The 22,155-nt window shown below is 52.1% G+C and overlaps 2 protein-coding genes across 9 annotated transcripts in view; both read left to right on the forward strand.

Annotated features, from left to right (window-relative positions):
• The first annotated feature begins 1,390 nt into the window (after positions 1-1,390).
• PARP10 (poly(ADP-ribose) polymerase family member 10) lies at positions 1,391-12,887 on the forward strand. 3 transcript variants are annotated; one of them, XM_084747889.1, is made up of 11 exons: positions 1,391-1,474; positions 1,574-1,752; positions 1,834-2,088; positions 2,161-2,397; positions 2,979-3,694; positions 3,804-4,025; positions 4,114-4,186; positions 4,579-5,223; positions 5,325-5,458; positions 11,993-12,167; positions 12,253-12,887. In XM_084747889.1, the coding sequence occupies exons 2-11, from the start codon at positions 1,581-1,583 to the stop codon at positions 12,555-12,557; spliced, it is 2,934 nt and encodes a 977-aa protein (XP_084604015.1). In that variant the 5' UTR covers positions 1,391-1,474; positions 1,574-1,580; the 3' UTR covers positions 12,558-12,887. The 3 variants fall into 3 exon arrangements, with proteins under 3 accessions (XP_084604015.1, XP_084604016.1, XP_084604017.1); XM_084747890.1 differs by lacking the exon at positions 1,574-1,752 and having other exon boundaries at positions 1,396-1,474; XM_084747891.1 differs by lacking the exons at positions 1,391-1,474; positions 1,574-1,752 and having other exon boundaries at positions 1,950-2,084.
• Positions 12,888-12,923: 36 nt separating this feature from the next.
• Positions 12,924-22,155, forward strand: part of PLEC (plectin) — a 59,921-nt gene continuing 50,689 nt past the window's right edge. For 2 of the 6 annotated variants that reach the window (XM_084747884.1, XM_084747886.1), the window contains exons 1-2: positions 13,185-13,333; positions 14,544-14,748. In XM_084747884.1, the coding sequence (XP_084604010.1) occupies positions 14,550-14,748 (199 nt within the window). In that variant the 5' untranslated portion in view covers positions 13,185-13,333; positions 14,544-14,549. Of the gene's footprint in view, positions 13,059-13,183; positions 13,334-14,543; positions 14,749-16,364; positions 16,523-22,155 lie in introns of those variants that run through there. The other 4 variants (XM_084747873.1, XM_084747876.1, XM_084747885.1 and 1 more) reach the window with 3 other exon arrangements.

The following is a 22,155-nucleotide window of genomic DNA, read 5'->3' on the forward strand; positions in this document are numbered from 1 at the left end:
AAAAAAGGGCTGGAGAGATGGCTCAGCAGTTAAGAGCACTGACTGCTCTTTCAGAGGACCTGGGTTCAATTCCCAGCAAGCACATGGTGGCTCACAACTGTCTGTAACTCCTGTTCAGGGCATCTGACACCCTCACACAGACATACATGCAGTCAAAATGCCAATGTATATAAAATAAAAATAAATTACTTTTTAAAAGTTCTAGAGTGTCTTGCTTGTGAGGAGAGGCTCTTAGGTAGTGGAGATTCAAGGACTATAGGGTTAGACATACAGACTGGGTAAACTCCACGGCCCTTTGGAGGTAGAGCTGGCGTTGACTAGAAGGTGTGTGGGGGAAACAGCAGGAGTTAGAGTCTTGGACATGAGGGAAGCAAGCAGGCTATGGTGTCGGGTGGCGGAGCGAATTCAAGGCACAGCCTGAAATCTGGGCATGGTTGAACATGCCTATATCGCCAACACTCAGGAGACTGAGACAGGAGACTGACTTCTAGTTCAAGACCAGTCCGACCCTTACAGTGAGTTTCAGGTAGTCTGGGTTACAGAGTGATATCCTGTGTCAAAAATAATAATAACAGCATAGCTTAGATGTGAGGCCTGGCCCCCTGGACCCTGGCTGTCACTCCAGCTCCTCTCCTGTGGTAAGGGTTAGTGGCAGAAAGGCACGCCAGCATAGTGGCTCCATCTGGGGCAATGGTGACGCCTGAGATGGTATCAACGAAAGCACTAGGCAGATGTGGGCTGAAACGAGGCACAAGAAAGGAGCTGTGTTGTGATGCTAGCTCTACATTTTTGAATATTCATTTGTATTTATCTGTGCATGTGAGTGCCATGGGGTAGCACACTCGTGGAAGTCAGACACCTTGCAGGAATCAGCCTTCTCTTTCCATTATGTGAGACCCAGGGTTCAGAACTCAGTTTGACAGGCCTGGCAGCAAAGGCTGTTTACTTGCCCCTGGGTATGAGTTTTTGGGGGCTAAGGGTGGAACTGCTCGCCCCCCAGCCCTTAGAAGCAAGGTTGATCATCCTCTGGGTGTGGACGGTTTCAAGGAGCTAGCCTCAGCCAAAGGCTAGGTATGGCTCTTGTCTAGGACCTGGGGCTTAGAAGCCTGGGGTGGCAGGGTCTCATGGGGGCGGGGCTGACTGACAGCAATTCATGCATTCCTTGGAGGAGGGAAGTTAGCCACAAAGAGAAGGCAAGAAAGTAGAGAAAGTCTAGGATACATATGGTTCACCCTGCCAGTCAGAGGCTAGTGCTGTGTCCTGGCAGGAGGGTCCTTGGAATTTCCGTGTGGGTTGAAGCTTAAGACTTCAGCAGGAGAGGAAATGCCCCAAGTGCAGCCACTGGTTTAGCTCCGCCCTCCTGCCTCCCCTCCCTGTCCCCCCCCCCCCAAGTAAGTTTCACTTTTGCTTTCCTATCTCTGGCCTTCTGACTGGCAAGGACAACAAGCCTAACAGGCTGGTCTGAGACAGCCGGGTGAGTCTAATGTGGGGTGTTGGAGAGCAGCTAGGGCCACGGGAGAAGGGACTGAACAGGTGGGGCAGGCCTCTTCCCTTCCCATGTGTGGCATCCTAGGATTCGGATGGCAGAAGTGGAGGCAGGGACAGCCTTGGAGCTCCGGGGACTGCCCCCTGAAGTGTCAGATGAACTACTAACCCTCTACTTTGAGAACCGCCGTCGCTCCGGGGGAGGGCCTCTGTTGAGCTGGCAGAGACTTGGCTGTGGGGGGATCCTAGTCTTTCAAGATCCTGCAGGTGAGGAGGCCGACTCAAGGGGCTGCCTAGGTGCTGCTCCCTGAAGCTTTGACACCCCTGACCCCTTGTCCCTGCTCACAGATGCCAAGAGGGTCTTAACCCAGGCAGAACACCAACTACATGGCACCCGGCTGAGCCTGAGGCCAGCCCCACCACGCGCGCCTGACCGTGTGCTCCTCCAAAGACTGCCGCCTGGCACTTCACCTCTCAGCCTGGAGCAACATGTCCAGGCCCTTCTGTGTGCTGCGGGCCACCCAGCGCAGGCTTGCCGTGCCCTGGCCAGTCCTCGGCAGGACTGTGCCCTGGTCCAGTTATCCATGTCCCTTTCTGAGGCAGGTGAGAGGCAGGCTTGGGGGCGTAGCTTCTAGCTAAGGAAGACACCTGAGCTAATTCATATATTGTCCACAGAGGTCTCTGCCTTGGAGGAGCAGGCCCAGAATCTGCCCCTGAATGGGGCCATGGTGTCCTTGGCCTGGGTGCCGCAGACCCAAGCAGTACGTGTGGTGGACAGTGCTGCCCCGGTGGACCCCTTGCTGTTGGAGCTCTATCTGGAAAATGAGCGTCACAGTGGTGGGGGCCCCTTGGAGGGTCTGCGCAGCCTGCCTGGCCAACTGGGCACCGTTATCTCCTTTCAGCGATGGGAGGGTGAGTAGGAGGGTGAAACTAGCAGGACCCTTCTGAAGGAGAGATAAACCTTTTTTTTTTTAGGATCGGAACAGTCTCGTGAGAGAACAGGTGAGGTTAATCTATTAGAAGACCAATCACCTTGTGCAGGAGCTTGATTGTTGCCAGCTGAAAAGATCCCGTGAACAGACTCTGGGAGGAGATATATAAATGAGCCCAGAACTGGAGGCGGGGCCTTTGGAGACTTTGGATAGTTTTGGCTGTTCATCGCTGTACTTTGAGACGCTCCTAGAGAGAACCACTCGAGGGAAGGCTTTGGGGCTCCGGCTCCTGCTGAGGTTCTGGGTTCTGGTTACCCCAGGTTCCAGCAGAAGAAATCCTGCTGATTGTGCCAGGAGAATCGCTCCTCGGAACCGATATCCTTGTGATTTGTTGTTGTGTTCTTTAATCCTCTTTTCCTATTGTTTTGGTTAGTTGGGTTATAAGTGACGTATGCTTGGTCACTAAGTTGTTAATAAAATATATTGGTGAAGAAAATTGAGCCTACACCCTTCCTCTGAGCTAGGCCCTCAGTGTCCTTTCTGTCTTCTGTCTTCCTCCAGTGGCTGAGCGGGTGCTGAAGCAGAAACACTGGCTGCAGGGCTCCGAGTTGAGTCTTGTTCCCCACTATGATGTCTTAGAGCCAGAGGAGCTTGCCGAGGGCATCCGTGGAGGGGATCACCCAAACATACAGGAATCCGGAATCATCGAACATCCTGTTACAGGGGCTAGCGGGCTGGCAGAGGCCCTGACTGTGACTGTGGGCTCTGAGGAGGCATCAGGACAGTTAGGAACCTCCCTAAGGACAGGTCCTGTAGGAGCTCCGGGACAAGCCACGCCAAGTGATGCAGGGCCTGTGATGTCTCTGGAGCAAGAGGAGCCTATAAGCCCAGGAACTGTGGGATCTCCAGAGCAGGCTGCTTTCCTGAGCCGGGGGATTATGGGGTCTGCAAGCCCAGTAGATTCAGTAGAAAGCTTTACAGGGCTCCCAGGGCGAGTAGGACCTGTGGCCTCAGACGCAATGGGAGTTCAGGGGCAGGAGAGCCTGGGGGAAGTTGCCACAAGCTCACCAGGGCAGGAGGGACTGTTGGGTCTAACGGGGATGGCCGTAGAGCCTCCAGAGTCGGGGCTGGAGAGGCAAGAGAGCCTGGTGGAGGCAGTGATGTCGATGGAGCCAGGGGCCATGCGTTTCCTGCAGCTTTATCACGAGGACCTCCTTGCCAGCCTGGAAGACGTTGCCCTTTTCCCACTTGAAGGAGTAGATGTGACTGGCTTTCGGGTGAGTGGCCCTCAGAATCCCCTCACTTTGCCTCTTCCCTTATGGGGGTTCAGGTACCTTTCCTGTACTCTGAACCTGTCAACTATCCTCCTTACGGTCTGTCCTGCAGCTTTATGGGGCCAGGGTCCCATGCCAGGCAGCCCAAGAGTTGCTGCAGAGTCTGCTGGGTAGCATTAGCTGCCACGTGCTGAGCATGAAGCACCCTGGCAGCGCCAGGTTCCTGCTGGGTGTGGAGGGGCAGCACCTTCTTCACAGACTGGAGGCTCAGTTCCAGTGTGTCTTTGGGACGGAACGTCTGGCCAGTGCCACCATGGACATAGACCCTGAAAGGGTAAGATGGCGTTCCGCCTCTGTCCTTTTTCTTACCTGCCAGACCTAGATGCCTCCTCCGCTGTGACCCTGACATCCTCTTCCCACAGATGGATCCCACTGAGGCCCTCCAAGTCCTCCATGGCCACAGTACAGATAGCGATCAGGAGAACATGAGTCTGGGTAGGGAATTTCCTGCGGTCTTTTGTTTGTTTGTTTGTTTGTTTGTTTGTTTGTTTTTCGAGACAGGGTTTCTCTGTGTAGCCTTGGCTGTCCTGGAACTTTGTAGACCAGGCTGGCCTCGAACTCACAATGATCCACCTGCCTCTGCCTCCTGAGTGCTGGGATTAAAGGCGTGCGCCACCACCACCCAGCCCATTTCCTGCAGTCTTTTGATGGCAACCCTCTCCCTGCTCCACCCTATGACTTACATAGTGACCCTTGTGTGGCCTACCCTGGACACAAGATGCAATCTCCATCTCTTTCCTTTAATCTATTTCAATTCACCTTATCACTGATCCTCAGCCCCCTGGCTGGGTCTGACCACTGACCCACTGGCCTCTTTCTGCCCTTAGAGGATGTCCAAGAGCTGCTGGCTACCCTGGAGGGCCTACCCGGGGAGGACAGGCTGCCTCTGGAGACAGGGAAGGAGACCCCTGGAGAGCAGATAGAGGAGCCCACCGTGGAACAGGAGGAGGAAAACCCCACACTTGAGGCTGGGGAGGACTCTGTGGCCCTCAGCACCGGGGCACCTGGCCGGTTAGAAGAAGAGGCCACGCTGCAGCTGGCCATCCACCGATCCTTGGAGTCCCAAAGCCAAATGGCTGATCAGCAGGAGGCCACCGCACTGAGGCAAGCCCTGGCCCTCTCCCTGTTAGAAGCAGAAGAGCCCCTGGGGGAGGATACTGAGGGCAGGGTCCAGCTGGTGGTGCACACATCCTTTGATCAGGATATAGAGGAATTGAACCAGGCGTTATTGACTGCCTTGGAGGTACACCTTCGGGAGGAGACAGTGAGCCTCCAAGGTTGTATGCTGCCCTCGGAGCTTGGGGCTCGCCTGGAGAGGTGCCATGATGTGAAGGTTACCCTGCATGGTGATCGGGTTGTCCTCCGTGGCTTTGGGGTCCAGCCTGCCCGTGCTGCTCGCCACTTAGCTGCTCTGCTTGTTGGCCCCTGGGACCAGAATTTGACCTTCTCTTCGGAGGCTGCCAAAAACAACTGTGAGTCTGTCTGTACCTTGGACCTGCGGAGGGTGGAATGGGTTAACTTTTAGGCTAGTGCTTTAGGCATGGCCCTGACGCCCTTTCTTCCCTTGTGTCAGTGTCAGGGCAGAGGCTAAAAGAACCCTTGGGCAGGCTGGAGACCCTGGAAGAGAATTCCAAGGAGTTCCAGGATGTGGTGCAGGCCTTTTATAACACCCTGGACGCTGCCCAGAACAGGATCTGCATTGTTCGAGTGAGTTCACATCCTGTGCTTTTGGCCTTGTGGCCTCTGTACACTTTTCTTTATATTGGGGTCAGTTGACCAAAAGCTCCTTAAAGTTGCTGAAAGCTGATAGAACGGGTCGCCGCATTGGTACGTGGCTCCAGGGACTTGGACCTGACTGGGGCCACTGAGGGAATGAAGAAAAGATAAACACACAGATACAAGGAATGCTGGGATGGGGTCTGGGCTCTTAGATGGAGAAACTGCATCTCCTCAGAAGCTGAATGAATGCCTTTATCATCTAGAGCTGACCAGGAGGCGGGGTTATTGCATACAGCTGTACAAAGAGGCAGGATGACTACCTACAGATTAACAAGGGTTCGTGGGCCAAGGAGGCAGTAGGAGCAGTCGCTGTCAGGAGCAATCTTCAGGCGGTAAATATCCCAGGGAGAGAGCTGTGGCGGACACCTTCCGCACACACCATCAGCATCCACATTCGGACCAGAGGAAGGCTTTGCCGTGCTTCTGGGGTCCTTGACCTGGTCAGCTCTGCCGATAAACACACATTTACTCAGGACTTCTCTCACTCGGGGTTTCTCTGCTTCCTACAATGGATAAGCGTCCCTTCTTCACCCAGAGAACATTTAGAGTCTGAGCAAGATAGAAGGGCACACGGACTAGGGATCTGAGAGGCCTGCCTGCCTGAGGCTCTCACTCGGGACTATATGGCTGTCTGTGCCACAGTTGATACCATCTGGTGGCCAATGTGGGGATTGCTGTTCCTGTTTGGGGCGGGGAGGGCCTACCGTTATGTCTCCAACAGAGGCGCATTCTGGCAGAGGTCTAGCCCTGTATTCTCTCCATGTGAATAAAATTGTGGTGTGTGTGTGTGTGTGTGTGTGTGTGTGTGTGTGTGTGTGTGTGTGTGTAGCTGGGAATATAGGTTAGTAGGAGAAAAATATGCCTACATATACGTTGCATATATTTATGGTGGCTGCTCCTCCTGTACTCTTGGTAAATTTGGCAGCCATGAGCATGGACAAAAACCAAGCTAGTACCAAGTATTGGGGAGCCAGAATGAAGCCTCAGGACCCCCTCCCTAACCTGTCCAGGCAGGTGAGAAAAGAAGAGCAGAGGCCGATGGATCTCTGTGAGTTTGAGGCCAGCCTGGTCTATGTAGTGAGTTCCAGGCCAGCCCGAGTTATATAGTGAGTATCTGTCTATAAACAAACAAACGAATAAATAAATAACTGACTGGGAGGGATCGAGGAACTGTCAGGCTAGTCTGCTGCATGTGATGAGGGGACAGAATATTTAGGGAGTGACAACAGAGACATCCCTGGAAATATGCTAAGGAGCTGGAGAGTAGGGTAGAAGAGTGTGTGTGATGAACAGCAGTTTTCCCACCCAGAAGACCACACGCACTCATGGATGAGGCCAGAGACGGGTGGCCTTAAACCCATAGAAAGGACCGGAGAGTTGTCACTATGTGGTGAGACTGGGCAAGGTGCTACAAGTTATAGGTGGGTCTAGCAGCCTCAGTCTTCACATAGATATGTCTGGGAATACAGAATGTCTGGTCTTCCCCAGAGGTTAGGAAGGTCACCACTGGGCTCCAACAACAATTGTCACCTATGGCCATCACTACCATCACCACCGTTGCCATGGCAACTGCCATCCAGAAGTACTGTGGGTCACAGGGCTGCTTCTGTTAGTATTAGTCATTTACTTGTTTCTTCTAGTAAGTGTATCTATAAGTTAAGATGTCACATTTGAGGTTTTTTTTTTCCTTCCTGTTATTACTTTAGAGACTCCCCCCCCCCATCTACTTATACAAAGAGGAATAGAATGGGGTTCCTTTCTTTTTCTGTCACCTCTTTCTCCTACCAGCTCATACTTTGGTCATTTGCAGTGTTTATCCTATGTGGTTAAGGTACATGGACCAATTTCACATTATAGCCTTCATACTTTGGCTCTATGATGAGAATGAAAAAATAGCTTCCTTTGCATCACAGCCAGGTAAATGTAACTATATTCATTAAAATTGTGGGGTCCTGTCAGGAGGTGGTGGTGCTCCCCTTTAATCCCAGCACTTGGGAGGCAGAGGCAGGTGGGTCTCTGAGTTTGAGGCCAGCCTGATTTTTCACAGTGAGTGAGTTCCAGGACAGCCAGAGATACACAGAGTGACCCTGTCCCCAAAAACCAAGAAAACAAAACAAAGCAAAACAAAAGTGTAGGAGTTAAAGTGATGGCTCAGAGGCGGACAGCACGTGTTACTTTTAGGTCTCAGCACTCACTTGATGACTTAAATCCACCTGTAACTCCTGTTCCAGGGAACCCGAGGCCCTCTTCTTGTTTTTGTTGTTATTGTTGTTTTTGTTTTTTTGAGACAAAGTCTCTCTGTGTAGCCTTGGCTGTCCTGGACTCACTTTGTAGACCAGGCTGGCCTCGAACTCACAGCAATCTGCCTGCCTCTGCCTCCCGAGTGCTGGGATCAAAGGTGTGTGCCACCACCGCCTGGCCCAAGGCCCTCTTCTGAACTCTCCTGGCACCAGGCATGTGTGTGGTATACAAACATACATGCAGACAAACACAGGTATTTTTTAGCATATAATTTTTTCAAGTTTTATTTATTTTATTTTTAGGTATGTGAGTGTTTTGCCTGCATGTATGTCTGTGCACCATGTGTGCACCTGATACCTAAGGATGCCCAAAGAGAGCATCATATGGTTCCTGGGACTTGAACCCATATCCTTTAGAAGACCAGCCTGTGCTTTTGACTACAGAGCCAGCCTCTAAAAAGAAAGTCTATTTTTTTCTTTTCTTTTCTTTTCTTTTTTTTTGAGACAGGGTTTCTCTGTTTAGTCTTGGCTTTCCTGGACTCGCTGAGAGAAATCTATTTTTTAAAGTTAAAAAAAAAATGTGCCGAGCCTGGAGAGATGACTCAGTGGAGTTTGACTTCCAGTACCCACGTTAGGTGGCTCACAATGGCCTGTCACTCCAGGAGACAACTGATGCCCTCTTTTGGCCTCTGAGTGTACTTACAGACACATACAAAAATTAAAACAGCAAAATGTCTTCAAGAGGGAAAACCAGAAAAAACACTTACGAAAACCATCACAACCCTGTGTGGTAGACTAGGAATGTAGTTCTGTTGGTAGAATGCCCCTAGCATTCACAAAGCCTTGGGTGCAGGTCCCAGCAGCGAACAGAGGGGCGGAGTCGCATGTGAATCCCAGCTGTGAGGGGCAGAAGGAGACAGTAGGATGAGGGTCATCCTCAGCTATATAGTGAGGTCAAGGCCTGGGATGCATACGACTATGTTTCAAAAAGCAACAACTAGCCAGGTGTGGTGGTGCATGCCTTTAATCCCAGCACTTGGGAGGCAGAGGCAGGTGGATCCCTGTGAGTTTGAGGCCAGCCTGGTCTACAGAGTGAGTCCAGGACAGCCAAGGCTAACACAGAGAGACCCTGTCTCGAAAAACCAAAAAAAAAAAAAAAAAAAGCAATAACAGGATAATAAGTAAACATGCAAAGAAGCAAATGAATAACATTGGATGAGAGAATATTTGGGGATATTCTTCTTTTTTTATTTTATTTTAATTATTGGTTTTTTGAGACAGGCTTTCTCTGTGTTAGCTTTGGGTGTCCTGGACTTGCTTTATAGACCAGGCTGGCCTCAAACTCACAGCAATCTGCTTGCCTCTGCCTCCTGAGTGCTAAGATTAAAGGTGTGTGCCACCACGCCCAGCTTTATTTTTATTTTTTATTTTCCTGGTTTCTTCTGAGTCATGCTTGACTTCTGGGCAAGCTGACCTCTTGCCACCCTGATGTGTAGATTCTGCAGTTGAGTGTCAGTGAGTGGATAGTGAACCTCTAAGTTTTAAGTTATACTAACAACTGGGTGTAGTGGCAAAGGCTTGTAATCCAGGTGCTTCAGAGGCTGAGGCAGGAGGATTCCTGAAAGTTTGAGGCTAGTCCGGTTTACATAATAAAGGCTAGTCTGGGCTACATAACAAGAACCTGTGTCAAAACCCCCCAAAAATATGTATATACCCTTTTATAACTGGAGGACTGTTTCACAACTCTTTTTATTTTAAAGATTTATTTATTATGTATACAAGTGTTCTGCTTGCGTGTACACCTGCACACCAGAAGAGGGCACCAGATCTCCTTACAGATGGTTGTGAGCAACCATGTGGTGGCTGGGAATTGAACGCAGGACCTTTGGAAGAGCAGCCAGTACTCTTAACCTCTGAGCCATCTCTCCAGCCCCACAACTCTTTTATTTTATTCTATTGAGACAGGTTCTCACTATGTAGCTCTGGCTGTCCTGGAACTTACGATGTAGACCAGGCTGTCCTTGAAACCCACAGAGATCTGGCCTTCTCTGCCGTCTGAATGTTGGAACTAAAGGCATGGCTCTAATTTGATATAGATGTAAACTTTCCATGGCTTTTCATTTGCTAATATGTCCTTCTTTGTCTTCAGTATCATCTTGACTGGAATATAGTGTTTAGATTCTGAATACATTTTTTTCCTCAGCTTTATGTGGGTGGGTTCTGGGCCCTAAGCTCAGATTCTAGGCTGACATAACAAGGACCTGTACTTTCTGGGTCATCTTATAACCCCCCCCCCCCATTCTTGGAAAGTTAAGGACAATCGATTTTTTGCTTGTTTGTTTTTTAAGATTAAAAACATGTGTTGTGTGATGGGGGCATGTGTGGGCGGGTGGGGAGGGAATTAAGTGCACATAAATGCAGGTGACTGCAGGGGTCCTCTGGCCCCTCTGGAGCTGGAATGATGGGTGGGTGCGAACCACCTGGCGGAGGTGCTGGGAACCGAACTTGGGTCCTCTGCAAGAACCGTATGCACTCTTTAACTGCTGAGCTCTCTCCAGCTCTGCGCTTGATGATTCACCAACACCTAGTACTGGTGTTGAGAAACGCACTGTGGGATTTCTTCCCACTTGTCTTGGTATCCTGACCTTGGTGTGCGTCCGTGGGTACTTGCAAAGGTGTCTGCACTTCAAAAGCTATAGTTTTCTGTTAGGTGCCAGGGGCATGTCTTTCCCAATGTCCTTGGCACTTCATGGTTCTCACCATCTGGTGATATGGCCTCCGGCTCAGGGAGACATCTTCCTCTGTGTTCCCAGGTGCACCACCTTCTTATGAAGCAGAGCCTAGAGCTTCTCCATCCGCCTCATGCTCTCGCCTGGCCCCTCATGGTTCTTTGTTGTTGTTATTTGTTTGTTTTTGTTTTTTTGAGACAGGGTTTCTCTGTGTAGCCTTGGCTGTCCTGGACTCGTTTTGTAGACCAGGCTGGCCTCGAACTCACAGCGATCCACCTGCCCCTCATGGTTTCTTTCCCTTTTCCTTTAGCTCCGTTCCCAGCACCAGTTCCTTAAATCCATCTAGAGGATCATGCAGTCAGATCTTTATCTAGCCTACCCACAGGATGAGCTCAGCTACCCTTTCTGCCTCCTCTTCTTTTTCTTTTCTTCCTCCCTCCACTCCTCCTTCCGTTTCCTGCCACTCTTTGCTTCCCCCACCCCCACCCCTAGACAGGGTTTCTCTGTGTAGCCTTGGCTGTCCTGGACTCACTTTGTAGAGCAGGCTGGCCTCAAACTCACAGAGATCCGCCTGCCCCTGCCTCTGCCTCCCGAGTGCTGGGACTAAAGATGTGTGCCACCACGCTTGGCTCCCTTTCCTTTTACCTGAGAATTCAAGCCACTTAGCAAACACTGCCCCTGCGCTGTATCTCCAGTCTTGGGATCTCATCTTTAATCTGTTTCTGATGTTCAGACTTTTTTTCTTCTTCTCTTTCCTTCTTTCACTTTTTTTTTTTCTCTTCGAGACAGGGTTTATCTGTGTAATAGCCCTGACTGTCCTGGACTCTCTTTGTAGACCAGCCTGGCCTCGAACTCACACACACTCCTTTTCACAGCAGTGAGTCCTGTTTTATGGATGTAGTATTCGTCTGCCTCCTTCTCCTAAAAGACCAACTAGAGTTTTTTTCTTTCTTCTTTTTTTCTTTTTTTGGTTTTTCGAGACAGGGTTTCTCTGTGTAGTCTTGGCCGTCCTGGACTCGCTCTGTAGACCAGGCTGGCCTCGAACTCACAGAGATCTTCTTCCTGCCTCAGCCTCCTGAGTGCTAGGACCAAAGACATGTGTCACCATGTGCAGTTTATTTAAAACTACTAGCGTCTAAGTCTTCAGCACTGTGGGGCTCCTGGCTTGGCTTTTTACTGCTGAAATCTGATTGTTGGTGCTAAATTTAGTGAGGTCTAGACACCTGCAGGGCTCCTGGAGGAGTTAGGTCTTCCTAGAAGCCAGCCCTCCAAAGCCCTCATAGAGGTGGTCAGTGTGTTCCTCTGGACAGAGCACAAGTGTGTGTTGGAGGGGTGGAGTGGGGTTGGAATGGGGAGGTGCCTCACATCTTCACTCAAATCCTAAAGTCCTCCTTCCACCAGAGAGCTAGTGATTGCTGAGTTCAGCTCTACTTCCGGCCAGGGTAGGCATAGATTCCAAATAACTTCACCCCCAACTACCGTGCACTCCTCAGGTGGACCGAGTATCCCACCCGCTGCTGCAACAACAATACCAGCTGCACCGGGAACGCCTGGTGCAGTGCTGCCAGCAGCGCCCGGTGGAGCAGGTCCTCTACCACGGCACATCAGAGTCTGCTGTGCTTGACATCTGCACGCACGGCTTCAACCGCAGCTTCTGTGGCAGAAACGGTAAGGCCCGTGCAGGGAAGGGACACGGACCATGCTGGCCCTGATGATCCTCACTTTTGGTGGCTCACCTGTTTTTGTCCTATAGGCACACTCTACGGACAGGGCGTGTACTTTGCCAAGCGAGCCTCTCTGTCAGTACTGGATCGCTACTCGCCTCCCAACGCAGAAGGCCACAAGGCAGTGTTTGTGGCACAGGTGCTGACCGGTGACTATGGACAGGGCTCGAAAGGTCTGAAGGCGCCTCCTTTGAGGGCCACCGGTCAGGTCCTTCGATATGACAGCGCAGTAGACTGCCTCCACCAGCCCAAAATCTTTGTCATCTTTCACGACACCCAAGCTCTGCCCACCTATCTAATAACCTGCAAGAAAATATTCCGGGGTACACTCTGATAGCTCCCTTGGTCTCTTGGATCTTTTTCCTGGACATTTGACCTTAAGAGGCCAGCTTCTGGCTCCCTGCTCTACAAAGTCCCTAAGCGTCAGAGCTGCTCCTGGCGGCGCTCTTGCCTCCTACTGGAAAGCTAGGATGACTGTGATCTATGTAGATCAGACCTAATCGGTCCCTTGGCCAGCTCGACCGCCAGGGGTCAGCAGAACACGCCAGGAGGGCGCACTGCCGGGCACACCCGTCTTGATTGGACCGCGCCCTAACGCGTCTCTGTCTTTGAATAAACCTATACTTGAAACCAGTTAGATTGAAAGACTGGTTGGAACTCGGAATCAGACCTCTGTTTGGGGAGTGGGGGCCACCCACGTGGCTAGGGACCCGGTCAGCTGTTCACAGGGTTGGGGGCGGCGGTGGGCAGTGGACCTGGGCGTCTGGACGCGGTGCACTCTGCCACCTCACACTTGCCAGCAGCATCCTGGTCTACTCTTGCATCGACCGCCAAGGTATGCGCACTCGGTTGGTGCTGCCTGATTAGTCACATCGTGGGCTGCGGTTCTGCAACCTCTAGGTCCAGGACTCCTGGCTCATAGCCGGGTCACGCGTGAATCGTTTGCTCGGCTCTCGGAGGTGCCCAGGCAGCGCCGTTCTCGGTGGGACTAGGGCGGAGCTCTGGGTTCGCCCCGCCTGCGCTGCCTCCGCGGTTCTCTTGGCCCCAGGAGTCTGGCTGCAGCGGAGGAGAGGAGGGAAGCGGAACCACCAGCCGCCTAGAACTGGGAGGGTATGGAGAGGCTCGAGATGGATTGGGAGTTTGCGGGGGGAGGGTGGATGGGGGTGAGATGGCTTCAGACCACCCGGAACTAGGTGCTGACTCGCAGCCCCTCTTGCTCTAATGTAGAGAACAACACCTCCCTGGGATCAGGAAATTGCGGAACTGGACGGGAGGTGCTTGAGGGTGGGCAGAAACGCTGCGGTGAAGGCAGGCTCGGTTGGGGGCTGAAGCAGAGACAGTCACCGAGGGGCCCCTGTGGTGGAGCGGGGTCGAGAGAGGCACCAGCTCGGGGACCGCTGACTCTTTCCCAGCCCTTGGCCTGAGGGCGAGGCACAGAGCCCACATTGTGCCCCCATACTGTGCCACCCCCGCTGAGACAGAGCCCCATTCACCTCTTCACACGCCAGTGCTCTTGGGGCAGGGAGATGGGGCGTGTGCACGCGTGGGGGATGCGTGCACTTTGCCTGCTCCTGCAGTAAGCTGGTGGGTTGCTAAAGCCGCTGCCGGGCTCCCCCCCAGGGCCTTGCGGCATCCGAGTTCCCGCAACCCACGCCGCTGCGGCTCCAGCTATTTATAGGCCTTTACTGCAGAGATCTTAGAGACAAGAGGTGGGACTGTGTGGGCCGAAGGTGGGGTAGAGTGATGGGGAATCCTAAAGACCGAGGCCGGAGGTAGAATGCAGTGACCACGGGCTGGGGTTGGGGGGGTGTCCCTTTCTGAACAGTGGAACAGTGGGGGCACAGGCGGCGTTTGTTGATGGCCTCCTCGCCTGCCTATTGGAGGATCAGAAGAGAGGGAGTCCAAGACTGAAATGCAGGGAATGTCCCAGTGACAGGAGCCTATCAATGTGTAGTTGATGGCAGTGCCCTCTTTCCCCTCTGGTTTGCCAGGTGAAGGGCGGAGTCAGTGTCCTGTGTTGGGGTGTGGGGGTGGAGATAGTCTGCGTTGGGTAACTAAGAGACAGGTGTGTGTGTGTGTGTGTGTGTGTGTGTGTGTGTGTGTGGGTGGGTGTGCGCGCGCGCAGGAGGACATGAGGATAGATAGGAATGCCCGAGAGGTTGTCAAGTCTGGGATGAGCACCAGGGGGTGTCAATGTGTGGGCAAGATCGGGCCTCGGTAGAGTTTGGTATCAATGTTTAGGTTAAGGAGGTGATGGGTCAATATACAGTATCAACTTCTCCCACAGGCGAGAGTGTGAATCCCCTTACTCTCCCTCCAGGAGGCCATGTCAGGGGAAGACTCCGAGGTACGGCCAGTGGCAGTGGCTGACAGTAGTTCCAACGGAAGTAGTGGCTCACCCAGCCCCGGGGACACACTGCCCTGGAACCTTGGGAAAACACAGCGAACCAGGCGAAGTGGAGGCGGCTCTGTGGGCAATGGGAGCGTCTTGGATCCTGCAGAGCGGGCAGTCATCCGAATTGCAGGTAACGGGGAGGGGTCTGGTCCCCTCGTCTCATCAGCACAGGTGTTAAACACCTTATACGTTCTGTGTGTAGGTGTTGGCCTAGGTGAGAGGCCGCGGCAGATAAGGGAGAGCTTGTCCTGTTGTGGTACGTTCGGGCAGCACAGCTCCACCTGCTGGCTCTACCTTGGTAGATGCGGGAGGTTGGAGGTCTTTTTAAGCACCAGCGATCTGATACTTCCTGCGGCAACAGCTCCTCAGTGGTCTCTGGGAAACCGGTCCAGACGCCCACTCCAGAGGGAATAATTTCTTGGGCTCTTGATGTCAAATTGCTTCTCCTAGACTCATCTGCCATTTTGGGATGGGAGCACATTGCCACCTGAAAGGAGAGGATGTTTAATCTATGAGAGCCCTAGGCAAAAGGCACCACGGGCGGGAGGAGGCAGCAGGCAGTTGGAGCATAGCTAGCTGGAGGGCAGCCTGTTCCTTTGGGAAGTGGGTCACCTAAGGCTGGAGGCCACTGGGTGGGATGTCCTTGGAAAGGGAGCCCTGGCCGCATTCCACCAGCAGGGCCCCCTAGGGGGATGATGAGGCATTTGAAAAGCAGGATGTGGCACACTGTAGGCTTCAGAGCTGAATGCTCAGGTGCTGAGCAAGCATGGAGGTGATACAACATCCAGGAACTTGGATGGTGGAAAGCGTAGCAGCAGCTTGTGGAGACGGGAAAGAACAGATAACGCTTCCCTCCCTACCTCAAGGACTTTTCGTGGTCAGAGCCCATGTGCACGCACACACTTCAGTGGTTTTACAGAAGGGCTTATTTTCCCACTTCATTACCTCAGACCTTTTAAAGACAGGGGTGAGGGTAGAGACAGGGTGCCTTGGCAGCCCTTTTTGCCAGTTGGGTGGCTTCCGTGTTCACTGCTCTATATGCTGTAGCCAGCCTCACCTGCTATCGTCTTTGAGCTCTCTGGTAATTTTCTAGCGACTGATTTCCAGACGCAGAGCCAGAGCGTCTACGAGTGGTGAACATAGTGTTTAAGGTTTCTAGGAACAGTGCAGTTGTCGGTCGGGAAAGGAGCTTGTGTCACTGCTGGGAGACGGGTCTTCGTCAGGCAGATGGGTAAAAAGGACTGTTTTTTTTTAAATTACTAGGGTATTTTCTTTTGTAAATTGTGTACTCCGTTTCTTTTATGTGGGACTTTTTCCTGTGTTCTAAGGGCTTCTTATATTTCGGAGATGCCAACTGTATCTCCCGCTGTTAGGAAGGAGGAAAGTTCTAAGTAACAGGAAAGGGAGGGAGGGAGCCAGGCAGGAAGGGCCTCACTCAGGTGGCCAGGTAAGTTGCCAGGGGCGAAGGAGTTGGAGAAGTGCGGGCTGACCTAGGAAAATGGCCACCTTAGACTGAGTTCTGGGTAAGGAGGGCTAGCCTCGCAGCTGCATCTGGTTCCCGAGTAGGCAGGGAAGTGTTTGCAACTGGATGTGTGTGGGATCAAGACTCGGATTCCCGCGAAGGGGCGCCAGGCAGCGGGTACAGCTACCGGCCAGGTCCCAGGCTGGCCGGCCCGGCCCCGCCCCGCCCGTGGGGCATCCTGGGTGCGGGGTGGGGCGGGGGAGGCCTCTTTAAGCCGTGCGCGCGGAGGCGGCGGGGGCAGAGCGGCCGCCAGGGCTGGCCTTGCGCAGCGGCCCGTTGAGTTCTGCTCCCGCCGGCATGGCCCATTTGCTGACATCTGGCCCACCACCCGACGAACAGGACTTCATCCAGGCCTACGAGGAGGTGCGGGAGAAGTACAAAGGTACGGAGCTTCCAGCCCCTGTCCGCCCTTCAGGCGCGCGGGGGCCCCCCTCCAGGTTAGCGAGCCTGACAGCCGGCCGCGTCCCCAGCTGCTGCCACCGACCGTTGTCCCAACAGAGTTCAGTCAGTCGCCCGCAAGTCTTACAGCTTCGCTCGCTCCCTGAAGCCTTCGGGGACCCAGGGAAGGGGATGGATGCGCTCCGCTGAGCCCCCGCGTCTATGACCTTAATAGGACATCTCGAGGCACTGGTGGATGGGGTGGGCCCTGGTGGGGGCGGACGTGTGTGTATTTGTATGTGTATGAAGTAGGGCTTTCCAGGGTCCACAGTCTAGACCAGCGTCTGGTGTCTTTACCCAGCAGACACGTGGGTAAAGGCTAAGCTATCCCCAGTTTCTCCTCTGGAGCAACTGCCTGTGTTGGGTGGCCGGTGGCTGCTACTGCCTGGCAGTGAATGGCATAGCTGCTGCCTCTCCTCACCTCCCCAAACTGGGCTGGCCACACCCTCCCTTGGCAGGGAACTCCGTTGCATCCTGACTTTGTCCCCTGGAAATAGCCCCTTCTTGTCTAAAGGAACCTCAGAGTGTCCATCCAGTCCAGTCTGTGGCTTTGGCAACTTAGCTCCTTCATGCCCTCAGGGAGCCTCAGACCTGCCCAGGTTCTGGAAGCTGTCAGCCACTCAAGGCCCAAATTATTGCCTCTGAGTTGGGGTCCACATGTTCGACGTAGGCCTGAGTCCAGTTGTATACCTCTGAGCTCTCAAAAGACTTAAAGGTCTGGGTATGTGCCGCTGGGGAGGGCCGACATGGAGGCCCCAGGCAGAGCCCAACAAAACAGGTTCCAGCTCCACATGGCTGGTTTTGCTGGCTCTGCCCCCAAGGGCAGCTCAGGGAGAGAAGTCCTGCCGCAGCTTTGCCTGGAGCTTGTGGTGCCACTCCACCCCACCTCTCATCCAGCAGGGTAAGGCAGGTTTCACAGCGACGCTATGGGCACAGTGGGTGTGTTGTGGCGGGGGGGGAGGGGATCTGCTAGTTCCGTGGCTGACCTGTTTGTACATTAGGACCAGGTGTGGATGCTCCTGGGACAGTGGATTCTTGAGCCTGACCGCTGTTATCCCCAGAGAATCTTCCGGAGGGCAGACCTGATGTTCACTCCTAGAGGGTCTACCTGGAAAGATGCTGGGCGAGAAAATAGCTGTCCACCTGGGCTACAGCCATCCTGGCGACTCCCAAGGCAGTACCGTGTAAGGCAGCATTAAGTATAGAGAGCAACACCTCTGAAACCTTCCTTGTCTGGTCGGTTTGCTGGACTATATGGTCCAGCGCCAGATGCCTTGTCTAAGCATCATGCTAAAGCCATTCTGGTTCTAATTCCTGAGGTGGGGGCTTCCTGCTCATCCAGGAGTGCACTGACAGGACCCTGGAGGCTCCCAGGGCCCAGCTCTGTGTTCTTTCCTAGCCTGCTTTCCCTGAAGGCAGAGGTTCATGGTGGGCCGACTGAGCAGTATCGGCGGCCCTTGTCTGTCTTCTGGCTTGGCATTGGAGGCTGGTGAAAGGGCGATGGGTGCAGGGGCGCTGCTTCAAGTGGGATCATCACATGACAGACGCAGCTGCCGTGTGTGCATGTGTGCCTCACCAGCCTCAAAGTAGCTGAGTTGCTAAGCAGGAGAGCAGGTGCTGGGGGGCTCCTGGAACAGTGACTGAAGATCAAGAATGCTTCCGAGCCACGCCAAGGCACCAGAGTCTCCTTGACTCTGACTCCATACAGGGCATAGCTGAGGACTGGGGCTATAGGCCAAGGTAGGGAATAGCCCAAAGGAGGCCAGAGGTGCCCCAGGTATCCTGGTTCCTTTTGAGGCCTGACCCTAGTGAGCTCATTGAGACTGGACCCTATTAGTCCCATCAGGCTAACCGAGGGAACTCAACCAAGGAAGGACACTAGCCTTTAAAGAGATGCTACCTTCTCCTTTTTACTCTCACCCGCACTGACCTTCACTCCTATTTACAACCTCCCAGGCGTCTTCCCTGGAGTCATTCCTGACTGCTCTTGATTGGAAATCCCCAGCCTTCCCCACAAGGCAATGCTTGTCCCAAAACTTTCTAAACTTCCTGTCTACTTGAGTCCGACTGTCGTCCTGATCTATCCTGCCTTCTAGCCATGGGAATCCCTGCACAGTTGAAAATTGCTGGGGCTTATGGCTGGAGAGCTCTTGGGGGTGCCGAACCAGCGGGAGGGTACCACTCTTGCTGTGATGCTGTGGGCTGATGATTTACTGCCATTCGGTCCACCCGTGAGAGGCATCCTGACCCCTGGCTCCCTGAGCCTGGATCAGTGAGAGCTCACAAAGCTGTGTGCTGTGCTGCTGTGCCACAGGAGCTGTGGGTACAAGGAGGGCAGCGAAGGCTTTGCGGGAGAGGATGTTTTAAATATATGGAGATTGGGATGTTTGGTGAAGAAGGAAAACCCTGAGTCCCCACCCCTCGACCCCCATCCCCAAGTATGAATCAGGGCCACAGTTCATGGTGCAGGACAAGAGCAGAGTCTTCAAGGCTGTCCTGTCAGTTATGGGAACCATATAACAACGGGTAGTGGGGGGGGGGGCAGGGCAGGATAGGGCTTGAGAGTGCTGAGCGGACTGCTAGGCCATCAGGGCAGAAGGCATAAGAAGTGAGACAGGAGTGAGTGCTGTTGGCGAGTGGGTAAAGATGGGGGGTGGGGAGTAGGGGGTGTGGGGGTGATGGGTGGGGGGGGCAGGGGGGTTGGGGGTTGGGAATCTTCAAGAAGCATCTGCCCAGGAACCCCGCCCACACACACACACACACTGGGCTGGAGAGAAGGGTGGGTTAGAAAAAGTCTGGGAGCTCTGTCAGTATGTTTACAGTGACCAGTCTGGGGGCTCCCAAACTCCTTTGAAGGCTGACGCCTACCTGATAGTACTTCTGTGGGTGGTACCCTCTCCTGTGCTCCTGTCCTTTTCCACACTGGACTCTGAGCTCTGTTATCTGTGTCCCTGGCACCAGCACTCTCACCCCCGCCCCCGCCCCCCAGCTAGCATTTGCAGGGAGTTTGCATGGGTGAACGGGTGACTGGGTGCATGTCCTCTCAGCCGAGCTCAGCTGGCAAAGGGTGAAGGCTGGCAGTTGTTTGGGGACTCTTTGGAGAAGATTTATGATCTCTTTACTGCGGAAAGTGAAACACACTAAAGGAAAGCAAAAAACCAAAGTCTAGCACAATAGAACTCCACTAAAGAAACGTAATAAAAGGTGGTGTGGGGAAGGGGAGCTTCCTGTACTCACTGGCTCTCAGGCTGTGATGACCTCTGGGGCCTGTCACCTCTGGACAGTGTTCCTTGTCAGCCCTTACTCTGCTGACCTCATGCTTATTATTGCTTGGTGTACTTTACATGTACAATTCACTGTTTGCGGGGCGGTGGTGGTGCACATCTTTAATCCTAGCATTTGCCAGGCAGAGGCGGGCAGATCTCTGAATTCAGGAGAAACCCTATTTTAAAACGACAACAACAACAAAATAAATAAATAAAAGATACTGTCCCCTAGTTCCTCCTGTCACTGATCTGATTTCAGCCTTATAGATTCTGGATTGGCTATGTCATCTAAATGGATGCCTACCTTCTTTCACATGTGCCAGTATTTTATCGGCTTCCATTTTACTTCCATCCTCTTTTTCTAGAAGTCTTTTGTTTGTTATTTCAAGACAGGGTTTCTCTGTGTAGTCCTGGCTGGCCTGAAACTCACTCTGTAGACCAGGCTGGTCCTGAACTCACAAGATAGCCACGTGCCTCTGCCTCCCGAGTGCTGGGATTAAAGGCGTGCGCCACCACTGCCTGCCTTCCATACTGTATATTCCAGTCTGGTCTTGAACTCACAATACTCTGGCCTTTGCCTCCTGAGTGTTGAGTTTACAGACATATACCCCCATGGAAGACTATTGCACTTTATACATATAGAGACATTTGTTTGTTTATTTGTGAGCTGATGAATGTTTGAATTATTATGACTAATAGTACTGTTAACATTTGTATACACATATCTTTCTCTTAGGTAGATGACTCCCGAGCGCAATTGCTGGGTCATGAGGTAATTCTATATTTAACCATTTGAGGAACTGCCAGATGGTTTTCCACAGTAGCTGAAGCATTCTGCTCTCCCAAACCCACTGTGTAAAGTTTCTAATTTCTTTACTCCGCTTTGTCTCCCTTTCTTCCCCTTCACCATCTATTTAATGTTAATCTACTCATATTTTCCTTTTGGGAAGTCGGGAAGGGACCCCAGGGCCTTGGGCATGCAAGGTGTCTTTCTGATTTATTGAAGTATCTTTTGAAATACTTAAGTTTTAGAAAAATATTATTAATTGAAGATGTTTACACTTACTTCCTGGGTGGGGCAAGCATGTGTCATGGTGAGCATGTGGAGGCTAAAGGACCGTTTGTGGAGTTTACCCCTTTCCTTCTGCGTGGGTGTCAGGGTTTGGACTCAAGTCCTCAGCGTTGGTGGTAAGTGTCTTTACCCACTGAGCCATCTTCCCAGCTCAGAAACATATTAAGTTTTAGTTATTGTCTGTCTGTCTGACTTATTTATTGCTTGCTTGTTCTTTGCATGTTATATCTTTACATGTTTGCTCTAACCAAAGCTACAAAGATTTATGCTTACTGGTTTTTATCTTTCTTTTTTTTTTCTTGTGGTGCTGGGATTTCAGGGCTTCATACATGAAAACTGAGCGATCATCACTGAGATCCACTTCTAGTCATATATATATATATATATATATATATATATATATATTTTTTTTTTTTTTTTTTTTTTTTTTTTTTTTTTTTTAATTTCAAGTTGTCTGGGAACATTGCCTGCTTGTATGTACGCCATGTGTGTGCAGGGCCTGTAGAGGTCAGGAGAAGACATCAGACCCTCCAGGACTAGAGTTACAGATGGTTGTGAGCTGCCTTGTAGGTGACGGGAATCGAACCTGCACCGTCCAAAAGAGCAGCCAGTATCTCTCTCCAGCCCCTGTATTTAGTTCTCATGTTGAGGTCTTTGGTGTGCTTTGAGTTCGTTTTGTTCATGGCATGAAGTAGATATCAACATTAGCGTGCGAATAGCCCGTGGAGCCAGCATGATTTGTTGCAAAGTTTTTCCCCCTACTGAATGCTATCAACAGTCTCATGTTTTAAAAATGATTACAAAATACTCTATTACTTGGGAACATCACTGTTTGTTTGCTTGATCCATTTAGATGGACATTGAACTTATTAGAAAACAGTTAAGAGCACTTACTCCTCTTCCGGAAGACACGAGTTCTATTCCCGGAACCCACTCTGGCTGGCTGGCTTCTGTTATTTCAGCTCCAGGGTTCCAGCGTCTTCTTCTAGCTTCCACAGGAACCTGCACTCATGTTGCTTAGACAGACACATAGCCACACATATACATAAAAAAGGCGTGGAAATAAAGTCTTAAAAAAATAAAATAAAACTGGGTGCGGTGGCGCACACCTGTAATCCCAGCACTCAGGAGGCAGACGCCGGCGGATCGCTGTGAGTTCGAGGCCAGCCTGGTTTGTAAAGTGAATTCAGGACAGCCAAGGCTACACAGAGAAACCCTGTCTCAAATAAAATTAAGAAC

The sequence above is a fragment of the Acomys minous genome (assembly GCF_964271855.1).
Source record: "Acomys minous genome assembly, chromosome: 12".
Lineage (NCBI taxonomy): Eukaryota > Metazoa > Chordata > Mammalia > Rodentia > Muridae > Acomys > Acomys minous.